Raw genomic sequence first — 10,444 nt, 5'->3', positions numbered from 1 at the left:
ACTGTTGGATGGCTCCAGGAGAGGGCAGCGTCGCCTGTCATCTGGGGAGTTAAGCCAGGATACCTGTGGGTGGCCATATCAGCTAGCCAAAGTCAATATCGATGATCAAGGCAGCTGCAGCTATACTGCTGTAGGAGAGAAAAGAGAAGCAGGGGAGAGGCTGCCAAACTTGTTTGGGCCAGAGCTGGTCCCATTTCTCTGAGGTTTCTCCCAGTTGGGAGGTCTGTGAGGAGCAGATCCTCTGACAGCTGGAGCAGGAGAGGACTCTGGGAAGTAGGGCTGCTTTGATTTTCCTGCGAGGGAAGGGATCCCCTGTGGAGACTTTGAAGGTCACCCATGGAGGGGATTCCCTCTGAACCCACACACATTAGTCCACATCCCTATAGGATGTTACAATTAAAGGAGGCAAACACCAAATATACCTTATCTTGCTGAGGAGGACAGAGACGGCCTTCCCCTAGGGAGGAGAAAACCCACAGAAGAGGAAGCACGAGAGGAAACCGCTAACTGCTGGTCTCCAGCAGTCACTCCACCCCACTTCTCCCCAAGTCCCTTTCTTAAGTCTCAAGCCCTTTTTCACGTTCATGTCCTTACACTCCACCCTGTTCTTTTGGAATTGTGGGTCTCATGTTGGACAGAGGGTAGTGAAGGAAAAGAGAAGAGATGGTTGCGCAGGAGAGAAATTCAGGATGTGGGGTGCTGGATATTGATCCTCTTTGGGGGGACATATTCTTGGTCCAAAAATTTGATAGAACCTCAAAATTCAAGGTTCCTGGACAGAGAGGAAACTCTCCTTCCTCCCTACTCATTTTTTATTTGCCACTACCCCCCCTTCACCCCGCCCCCAAGGACATCATTCACACTATCATGTCTGATCTCTGCTTTCCGCTACACAGGACCAGCTATCACCACTTGCTAAGATCAGTGGTCAGTGTGGCTGTATCCTGGGGCCACAATAACCCTACCCTCCACCCCATCTCCAAGGCAACCTGGCAGGGAAAAAGGGCAAAGGCCCAGGAAGGGGCCCAGGGATGAGAGGCAGAAGAAGCATTAAAGCTGACCAGGTTACAGAGGAGGGACCGCCCCGGTGATAAGGCCCCTTGGTTCAGCTTCCGGTTTCCCTAGCACAGGGCCTGGTTATCTTCCTATCCCTTGTCTTCCTCTTCACGACCCTCTACCCCAGAATCCCAGCTTCCACTTTCAATTTCTTCTCCCAGACCACAGTCTAGCAACCCAGACTTTAGGCTGGAGTCTGGAAAGAACTTTGAAAAAGGAAGAAATGAGCACTCTTTCAGTTCTAATACCCCCTCTGGGCCTTCTTAGGCATCCCCAAGCTGTTGGTGTCAGGTTTCAGGTGTGAGGGTGGTGTGGAGTTTGTTCTCTGATTAATTAGCAGGGAAACTGAGGCAGAATAAAAAGTTTTGTGTCCAGGAGGCTGAGAGACAAGTGGATTACCAGGATCCCTCCCTTTAAATACCCTCATCCGCGTCCTCTGGGAGACCTGTTGATGTCCCCTCCCGGCCCACTCCCTAGACTGAGTCCCGCCTCCCTTCTTGTCCCCTCCCCAGGTTTAGGGCGGGGTAGGTTGGTGAGTCAGCGGCTCCCAGATCCAGCCGGGTAAGGGACGGGGCTGGACAAACCGGGTGTGGAGGACCCTGGGCTGGTAGGGCGGCTGTGTCTGCAGCCACAGGGTCTGACTGGCCTTGTGCTGAGCTGAAGGGACAGCCCTAGGTCTGGGGAAGAGATTCCCTGCCCGGGAGACCCGCCTTCCTGGGCCCCGGCCCCTCCCAGTTCCCCCAGCGACGGCCGCTTCCTGGTCCCCATTGCAACCATGGCTGAAGAGCAACCGCAGGTCGAATTGTTCGTGAAGGTAAGCACACCTCCTCCCTTCTTGGCCACCCTCCGAATTCCTGGAAGCCAACTCTCACCTTTCCCAGTCTTAAGTACCTAATCCCTTCCCTTCTCCACCTACTTGCGATCTTTCAAAGGGGTGTTGCGGGAAGGGAAAATAATTGACTCACGAGCAGGTATGGAAAGTTCTAGGCTCTATCCTAAAAAGTTTGTAAAAGTGCAAGTCCCCAGCAGCCTAAGGGAGTGGAACGTAGAGAAAAGGGAGAGTTCCCGGGAGTTAGGAAGATTGACTGGGGATCGAGGGGGGGGGAGCAGCTGATAGAACAGCAGGGAGAGAAAAGGGGCAGCGGGAGCCCAGCGGGGTTTGTGAGGGACAGAGAGGAACACCAATTACAACATGTGGCCCTAAGAAAAGATCAGAGGTTTATTCGGATTGAGGGGTGCAGTGGGGGAGGCTTGGAGGGGGAAGAGGAGAGGTTGCAAGGAAAAGGGTATGTTGAGAGAGGCCTGGGGGTGGGAGGAGGTTAATTGGGGAGAATTGGGGTGGACAGAAAGAGAGCAGAGTTCTAGAAGCCAGGGCAGAGAGCCCAGAGACATGGAGAAGCGAGAAAAAGAGAGGCACCAGGAGATGGGAATTTAGCAGTAAGGGAGGATTCCTGGGGAGAGAGATTGAAAGGAGGAGGGGAGAAGGGTTAGGGGACTTAGGAAGTTGCGGATATAGAAGCAGGAAGAGAAAAGATGGCTCCAGCTCTCCCGTCTCTCTGTGGGTCTGGAAGGAGAGGGAGTCCCATGATATTTGAATATCAAGCCACAGGGAGCAGCCTGCACTGTTTCTGCCCTGCTCCCTTTGGATTCCGGCACTTGCGCCCCCTCCGCTTTTCCTCTCAGTGGGCCTTGTCTCCTTGCCTCTCCCTCTTCTCGGTGCCCTCTCTCCCAGCCCTGTCTCTGGGTGTCTTCTCCCCGACACTTTGCTTTCCTGCCTCCTCTCTCTCCACTTGCCCCTTTTGTTCATCTTGTCTTTGTGTGTTCCTGCCTGTTTCTCCCTCTCCTTTGTGCTCGGGTGTCTCGGGCAGCCATTCCCTGTCCCTGCGCCCAGCGGAGTCCCGGTGAGCCTGGGTCCGCCCCCTTTAGGTGTGGTCCCTAGTTCCTTTCACCCTCGCCTCGGGAGCTATTTTTACTCCTGGGCGAGGATGTGCTGCAGAAGTCCTCCTGGCTTTGTGTCCAGTGTGGGGAGGATCATCTGGAGTCAGAGGACTGAGTCCTTGTGCTGGGAGACCCTGGTTATGTCCTGGGAAGAGGGAGATGGCCCTGGTGCCCAGGCCTCGGGCCGCAGGTCCCTGCCCCCACTTCCTTGCCAGGAAGGAAGCTGTTGAGGCTGGAGGCCGTGAGAGATGAATCACCCTCAGCCTAGGGGGAGGTGTTCTTAGGGGAATGAGGTCACCACTTGCCAATTAGAAACAGCCCCCTCTGCAAGGCCCTCCATATCCCCAAGACCCACTCCCTCTGCCTACCTCCCACCATTTCCCATTGGTCTGCCCTTGGTTTGACCCAGACCCTAGGGTGGAGAGCCCAGTTCTGGGGGAGCTTTTAGTAGGGGGTGGTGTGGTGTCACAACTAGGCAGAAAACCGCTGGGTCTGGGAGCAGGAGATGCAGAGAATGGCTTGGGGAGAGGGTGCCAGGCCTAACCTTGGGGTTGGTTGGGGGTTGCTTTTCAGGCTGGCAGCGATGGGGCCAAGATTGGGAACTGCCCCTTCTCCCAGAGACTGTTCATGGTGCTCTGGCTCAAGGGAGTCACTTTCAATGTGACCACCGTTGACACCAAGAGGTGGGCCCGCTTCTCTCCTTTTACACACCTGGCACACACACATGCTCACGCACTTACCCACCCAGATCCCTCCACCTCGAACCTTTTTTCCCTCTACCCGGAGCCCCTTTATCTTCCCACATCCCTCCAGCCCTACTTTCTGGTTCTCCCTGACCCCCTTTCCGATACCAATGCTCGTCGGTCTCTTCCTCCAGGCGGACTGAAACCGTGCAGAAGTTATGCCCGGGAGGGCAGCTCCCATTCCTTCTATATGGCACCGAAGTGCACACAGACACCAACAAGATTGAGGAATTTCTTGAGTCAGTGCTGTGCCCTCCCAGGTATAGGGGTACTTGGAAAGAGAATGGGTGGGGAGTTGCTGAGGAATTCTGGGCAAGAGACAAGTTGAAGAAATCGAAGAGAAGATGGTGGTGGGGCCATGACAAGGGAGCTGAAATTCCTCCCAGAAAGAGATCTTACAATTTCTCCCATTCGTTCTCAGGTACCCCAAGCTGGCAGCTCTGAACCCTGAATCCAACACAGCTGGAGTGGATGTATTTGCCAAATTTTCTGCCTACATCAAGAATTCAAACCCAGCACTCAATGACAGTGAGTCTTATGGATCAAAGGCCTGGGAGGAATGGGGGAGAGAGTCGGGGCACCAGTAAGTTCAGTTACCAGAGAGGTAGAGATGATGTTGGCAAATCTCCCCTCACCCCATTTGTTTAACCCCTGTATTTCCCTGCATTCTCATCAGCTGTGCCTCCCCCACCTCCATGACTTTTTAAAAAAAATTTTTATTGATAAAACAACATACAAGCACATACATTCTTAACATACAAACATTCCATACATGGTATACAACCAATGGCTCACAGTGTCATCACATAGTTGTATATTCACCACCATGATCATTTTTTAAAACATTTGCATCACTCCAGAAAAAGAAATAAAAAGAAAAAAGAAAAACCTCGTACATACCATATCCCTTCCCCCATGACTTTTAAGCCTCTCTCATGTGGTCCCTAGCCTCTTCTGCCCCACCGGGGCACATTAATTGGCTGCCAGACTGTTTTTTGGCAGAAAGGGGTTATGCATAAGAGTAATGACTCTAGCTCCGTACTACCTGAGGCCAAATTCAACGTGTGATTTTGGGCAAGTCATTTAATCTCTCTGTAAATCCATTTCCTGATCTATAAAATGAGGATAACAAAACCTACTTCATAGAGTTGTGAAAATTAAATGTTTTTGATGTAAAGTGCTTCGAATGAGACAAAGAAATCTAACTACATAATTGTTAGTTATTATTATTTTAGATGGCCTCAGTCCCTTGGACTGACGATGCAGGGCTTCTCCTGATGTTCTAACCAGTTCCTCCTCTTTCACAGACCTGGAGAAGGGGCTCCTGAAAGCCCTGAAGATTTTAGACAACTACCTGACATCTCCCCTCCCAGAAGAAGTAGATGAGACCAGTGCTGAAGATGAGGGTATCTCTCAGAGGAAGTTTCTGGATGGCAATGAGCTCACCTTGGCTGACTGCAACCTCTTGCCAAAGCTCCACATTGTACAGGTGGGTGGTCATTGTGGGAGGTGAGGGGGACCATGGGGTGGCTCTTTAAGGAGCTCCCCCACAGGTGTCCCATGACAACTGTTCCAAAGTTGGTGGTTTCTACAGATTGGCAGACTCCATTCCAGTCCTTGGCCATTATTGTAGGCAAGGCCACTGCATAAGAGGATTAAATTCCATGATAACAAGCCATGGGTGCAAAGACTGTCCCAAACTAACACATCCCGGTATTACAGTCAAGAATTCTCTTCCTTCCCTGAATCTCTGCCAAATCCCCCAGTCAGTGCAGGCTTTATCGGAAGTCAAAGTTTAAACTCTCTTTAGAGCATCAGTTTTTTCTTACTCCTGTAGAAGATGGAAATTGCTGGTTCCTATGTTTTTGCCATAGCCTTAAATCTATGGTTCAGGTCGTGAAGCATGATCTCAATGGCAGTCTGCAACACAAGCTTTGAACATTTGCTGTGTACCAGGCACTGAAAAATACAAAAATGTATGATTGATCCTTGCCCAGGAAGGGTTTGAAATCTAGCTAAGAAGATAAAATATTTACTTGAAATTTAATATATGACTGAAAGCAAAATGAAAAATAGAGACAAAAATTACTGTGAGAACTCAGATGTTATGGTGTGTGAATTATAGCTCAGTTAAAAAAAAAAAGTCAAGAGGAGAAAAGTAGCACCATGAAATGGGTGGTCCTAAAAGAGGTGGTTATGAATGGCCAGGATTTCAGTAAGTGGAGAGGATGTGTGAAGAGAGTGAGGAGTTTCAATAAGTGGAGAGGATCGGTGAAGCCACTGGAGAAGATGATTCACATGGGAGATAAGAATCTTTAAGAAGAGAATCTAAATGGCAGAAGTTCTTGAAAGCCAGAACGAGGCAGAATGGTAGCCAGTTGTGGCTGCTACCAGGGCTGACATATCGGACCCTCTTCTCTTCCCCACTCCCAGGTGGTATGTAAGAAGTATCGGGGGTTCTCGATTCCGGAGGAGCTCCGGGGGGTGCACCGGTACTTGCGCAATGCCTATGCTCGGGAAGAATTCGCCTCCACCTGTCCAGACGATGAGGAGATTGAGCTGGCCTATGAGCAAGTGGCCAAGGCCCTCAAATAAGCCTCTCTTGGGGCTCCCTCGCCCCCTCCATTCCCTCCACAAAGGCACTGGGTGGTTTCCACATGACTACCCTATGGACGCACTCCAAAATGGCCAGTTGGCAGAGAATCTTGGGACACTTGTATAGGGCTGGCTGGGGAGGTGAGGGAAAAGGATGGGAGACCTGGGTGAGGTTTTATTGAGGGGTGGGTGGGTAAGACAGCGTATTTCACTAATAAAATACAGAGTGAAAATCTAATGTCGTTTTTACACAAAGGGGGCTTGAAGTCTGGGTGACTTGAAGTACTAGGAGTGGGGTCGGTGACCTTGAGCTCAGAGCAGAAACCAGGAATTAAGAAGGGGCTTGTGGAGGGCCTGCCATTTTTTTTTTAGTGTGAGGCTGGAAAGTAGGACTCTGCCGGTCCCGGTAGCTCAGCCTTGTGGTCCACGCCGCATTTGCAGCCCCGCCGCCAGAGCCGGCTAAATCTGGGTGGGCCTGGGCAGCAGTCGCGGGGCGGGGCTGAATACTGGGCTGGGGGCTGTGTCTCGGTGGAATGGGCGCGGCCTAGCTGGGCGGAGTGGGCGTGGTCTTGGGGAGCCCAGCCCCGTCCCGCTTAGACAATGCCCTGGAGCCGCCAGACCGTCGCGCCCCCGCCCCATCCTAGTGCACGAGCTCGCCTGCCCCGGGACCCCCAAAAGCCAGAGCTCCCAGTTCCCTAGGCTTGAAGACGAGGACTCCCCTCCACCAACTCTGCCCTCGGGGGGGAGGGGTCCGAGCCGAAATCACTGCGCGACAGGAGTGAGGGTGGCGGCTGGAGGTGAGTCTGAGGCGGGGGTGTGGGAGGGGTACTTAGGAACGTTTCGGGGCCGGAGTTAGGGGGTGCGGGTCTTTGCCTGCACCAGACGGCAGACGGAGAGTGCGAGAATTCAGCATTTGGACGCGGAACTGGGCGGAGTGGACTTTGGGGGCAGATGGACGGGGGGACCGGGTCCTGGAGCCCGGAGTGTCGCCCGCTCCCCAGAACCACGCCCCCCGTTTCTCCGCCCTTCTGATTTCGTTTTCGACCTCTCCCAGTCTCCCGGGACTCAGTCTGGTTTATACTAGGTCGTGCTACGGGCAGCGTGACCGGCCGGGTTGGAGAGAGGATGTTTAACTCCTTGGGCGCTAATCCCCTCCATCCTGGCCCCTCCCTTCCTCGCTTGGGGATCCGGACGTTCATCCCCCAGGCCCCGGCTCTCCCCAGCTGTCTCATCCGGCCCCATAACCCCTGTGGGACCCTCGCCGGACTTCTGGTCCCTCCCGCGTGAGCAGCTGAGGGTTAAGGGGGCGGGGCCGCTGCATTTTTGGGGAGTGAGCGCATCCTAGCGGCAGCCAGGAGGGGCTCCCGGTAGGGACCTCGCGAAGACCCCGAGCAGGGGCAACAGGTGTTTAGGATAGCAGGGATCCCGGTCTTGATCCTCGGACTCCTCCCAAAGAACCTGACAGCGAGGGTGAGGGGTGGAGCGGGGTCGCCCGAGAGCGCGGACGGTCTGGAGTGGGTGGGGCGGAAAGTGGGAGGGGCGTCTGGAAATGGCAGGAGGAAGACCCTGGCGCTCTCTACCCCCCACTTCCCTTCTCTGCACGTCTCTTTCTCTGCTTACTCCCACCCCCGTTCTGTCTCTTCTCCCCGGCAGGTGAAGTAAAAAGAGAGAAAACTAAGAAATCGGCGCGGCCGGAGGGGGTGTCTCTGTGCATGGGATGGGGACGCCGGGGGAGGGGCTGGGCCGCTGCTCCCATGCCCTGATCCGGGGGGTCCCGGAGAGCCTGGCGTCCGGGGAGGGTGCGGTGGCTGGCCTCCCGGCTCTGGACCTGGCTAAAGCTCAAAGGGAGCACGGGGTGCTGGGAGGTAAACTGAGGCAGCGACTGGGGCTGCAACTGCTGGAACTGCCTCCTGAGGAGTCGCTGCCGCTGGGACCTCTGCTTGGTGACACGGCCGTGATCCAAGGGGACACGGCCCTGATCACGCGACCCTGGAGCCCTGCCCGCAGGCCGGAGGTGAGCGCCAGGGCACGGGTCCGGGGGTGGGGCTGGGGAAGGGCGGGAGGAGCTGGACGTCAGGGCTTTAGGGAAGAAATGGACAGGGGACGTCCCCCAGCCCGGCGCTCCCCTCCTCTTCCTCGGCTCCAAGGTCGATGGAATTCGCAAAGCCCTCCAGGACCTGGGGCTCCGAATTGTGGAAATGGGGGACGAGAACGCGACGCTGGATGGCACCGATGTTCTCTTCACGGGTGAGGCTGGGGAACCCAGACGCCTGTGCCCTGGCACGGGGAAGCCGAGTCTGGGAGACTGGGCCGTCTCGGGCCTTGCTTCCAACTCCCTCGCGCTCAAAACCTGCTCGGCCTCCCGGGGCTCAGGCCGGGAGTTTTTCGTAGGCCTCTCCAAGTGGACCAATCACCGAGGAGCTGAGATCGTGGCCGACACGTTCAGGGTGAGGGGCGGGACCGTCTTGGGTGGGAGAGCGAGGCGGGGGTGGGGTAGGGGGAATGGCTGAGGGACCCAGGGCCCGCTGAGGAGGGCGAGGTTGGGAGCGGCCTGTGTTTGCGGGTACCCTCTCACCCCTCGCTGGTGCCTGAATGCCCACCCTTGCGTCCCTAGGACTTTGCGGTCTCCACGGTGCCGGTGTCGGGCCCCTCTCACCTGCGCGGCCTCTGCGGCATGGGGGGACCCCGCACGGTGGTGGCTGGCAGCAGCGAGGTGGCCCAAAAGGCTGTCAGGGTGAGGAGGGGCGGCGCGAGGACCATGAAAGTGGGTGGCGGGGAGCTGGGGAGGCTTTACAGATGACCCCCTATCCCTGCCCTCACGGAGCTGTTGGTCTAGTGCGAAAAACACACGGAGTGGACAAGTTACAATAGCGGGTGCAGGGAGACCCCTGAACGGGGCGATTAACTCGATTTTCCTGAGTTTCAGGAAACTCCCCTCCTAAGTGGCATCTAAGCTCTGACATGAAGGATGGGTGGGACAGACAGGTGAGGACTGGAGAAGGGAAGAGGGTTGCAGGTGGAAGGAACTGAGTGTGAATCCAAGGCAGAAATTAGTAAACATAATTAAAGTGCCTAGAACAATGCCTGTCTCCTAAGTGTCCTTAGTATCCCACACATGTAACTCCATCCCCAGCCCATCTGGCAGTCAGACTCGGTTACCAGAGAGGCTCTGAGACTTGAAAGTCCTCTTTTCTCCCCATCCATCTCTGGCCCAGGCTATGGCGGCACTGACGGATCACCCTTACGCCTCCCTGACTCTCCCAGATGATGCAGCTGCTGACTGTCTTTTTCTGCGTCCGGGGTTGCCCAGTGCGACCCCTTTCCTCTTACACCGTGGAGGCGGTGACCTGACCAACAGCCAGGAGGTGAGAGAGGACAGAGTCCCCTCCCCCACCATCAACAGGCAGGGAAGGGAGCCAGAGGTCTTCCCACTAGAAGGAGGGGTGTCTTGTTAGAAGCCTAGATGGGGCTCCTCTGAGCTGGCTGGATGTGAGGCCTAGCTCTAGCCTCAAGAGTCTCACCTCCCCTGACTCCATGCCCTCCCTGCAGGCACTGCAGAAGCTCTCCGACGTCACCCTGGTACCTGTGTCCTGCTCGGAACTGGAGAAGGCAGGCGCCGGGCTCAGCTCCCTCTGCCTGGTGCTCAGCACACGCCCTCACAGCTGAGGGCCTGACCCTGGGTCCTGGCTGGCTAGGGAGAGGGCAGCGTAGGGAGTAGAAGAGGAAGGAAGGTTAGATAGAGGTTGGTAAGTAGGTAGTAGCGGGGAGGGGACCTCAAGATGGCAGCTTGACAGAGTGTGGGAAAAAGAATAGGGGCCACTGGGTGAACCTCTCCCTCAGAACCAATAAAATAGAACTGACATTGTAGACTGCACTGTGGTTGGTGTCTTACTGGGGCGGAGGGACAGGGTGGGGCTGAAACCCGAGGCTGGGGTCACTTCTGAGAAGGAAGTTTGTTTCATTCAACCAACTCCCATTAAGTACTTTCTTGTTGCCAGACACTGTTATAGGGTGCTTGAGTGCAAGATGGACAAGACAGAATTTCTACCATGGTCAGTGTGACCAGGGCAGAGAAGGGTGAGTGTGGGTGGATCACTGTCTGGATTTATCTA

The 10,444-nt window shown here is 55.1% G+C and overlaps 2 protein-coding genes across 4 annotated transcripts; both read left to right on the top strand.

The window, feature by feature from the left end:
* Positions 1 to 1,575: 1,575 nt before the first annotated feature.
* CLIC1 (chloride intracellular channel 1) lies at positions 1,576 to 6,536 on the top strand. Its single transcript, XM_077161352.1, has 6 exons — positions 1,576 to 1,870; positions 3,568 to 3,677; positions 3,872 to 3,997; positions 4,159 to 4,265; positions 5,045 to 5,226; positions 6,171 to 6,536. Exons 1-6 carry the CDS (start codon positions 1,832 to 1,834, stop codon positions 6,330 to 6,332), a joined length of 726 nt encoding a protein of 241 aa, XP_077017467.1. The 5' UTR covers positions 1,576 to 1,831; the 3' UTR covers positions 6,333 to 6,536.
* A 359-nt stretch (positions 6,537 to 6,895) lies between these two features.
* Positions 6,896 to 10,199, top strand: DDAH2 (DDAH family member 2, ADMA-independent). 3 transcript variants are annotated; one of them, XM_077161349.1, is made up of 7 exons: positions 6,896 to 7,129; positions 7,986 to 8,346; positions 8,480 to 8,579; positions 8,706 to 8,779; positions 8,947 to 9,066; positions 9,548 to 9,697; positions 9,882 to 10,199. In XM_077161349.1, the coding sequence occupies exons 2-7, from the start codon at positions 8,050 to 8,052 to the stop codon at positions 9,996 to 9,998; spliced, it is 858 nt and encodes a 285-aa protein (XP_077017464.1). In that variant the 5' UTR covers positions 6,896 to 7,129; positions 7,986 to 8,049; the 3' UTR covers positions 9,999 to 10,199. The 3 variants fall into 3 exon arrangements, with proteins under 3 accessions (XP_077017464.1, XP_077017466.1, XP_077017465.1); XM_077161351.1 differs by lacking the exon at positions 6,896 to 7,129 and adding an exon at positions 7,137 to 7,615; XM_077161350.1 differs by lacking the exon at positions 6,896 to 7,129 and adding an exon at positions 7,638 to 7,802.
* Positions 10,200 to 10,444: the final 245 nt, after the last annotated feature.

The sequence above is a fragment of the Tamandua tetradactyla genome, chromosome 5, assembly GCF_023851605.1.
Source record: "Tamandua tetradactyla isolate mTamTet1 chromosome 5, mTamTet1.pri, whole genome shotgun sequence".
Lineage (NCBI taxonomy): Eukaryota > Metazoa > Chordata > Mammalia > Pilosa > Myrmecophagidae > Tamandua > Tamandua tetradactyla.
Note: the sequence above shows the minus strand (reverse complement) of the source record. Positions and strands in the feature narration are given on the sequence as shown.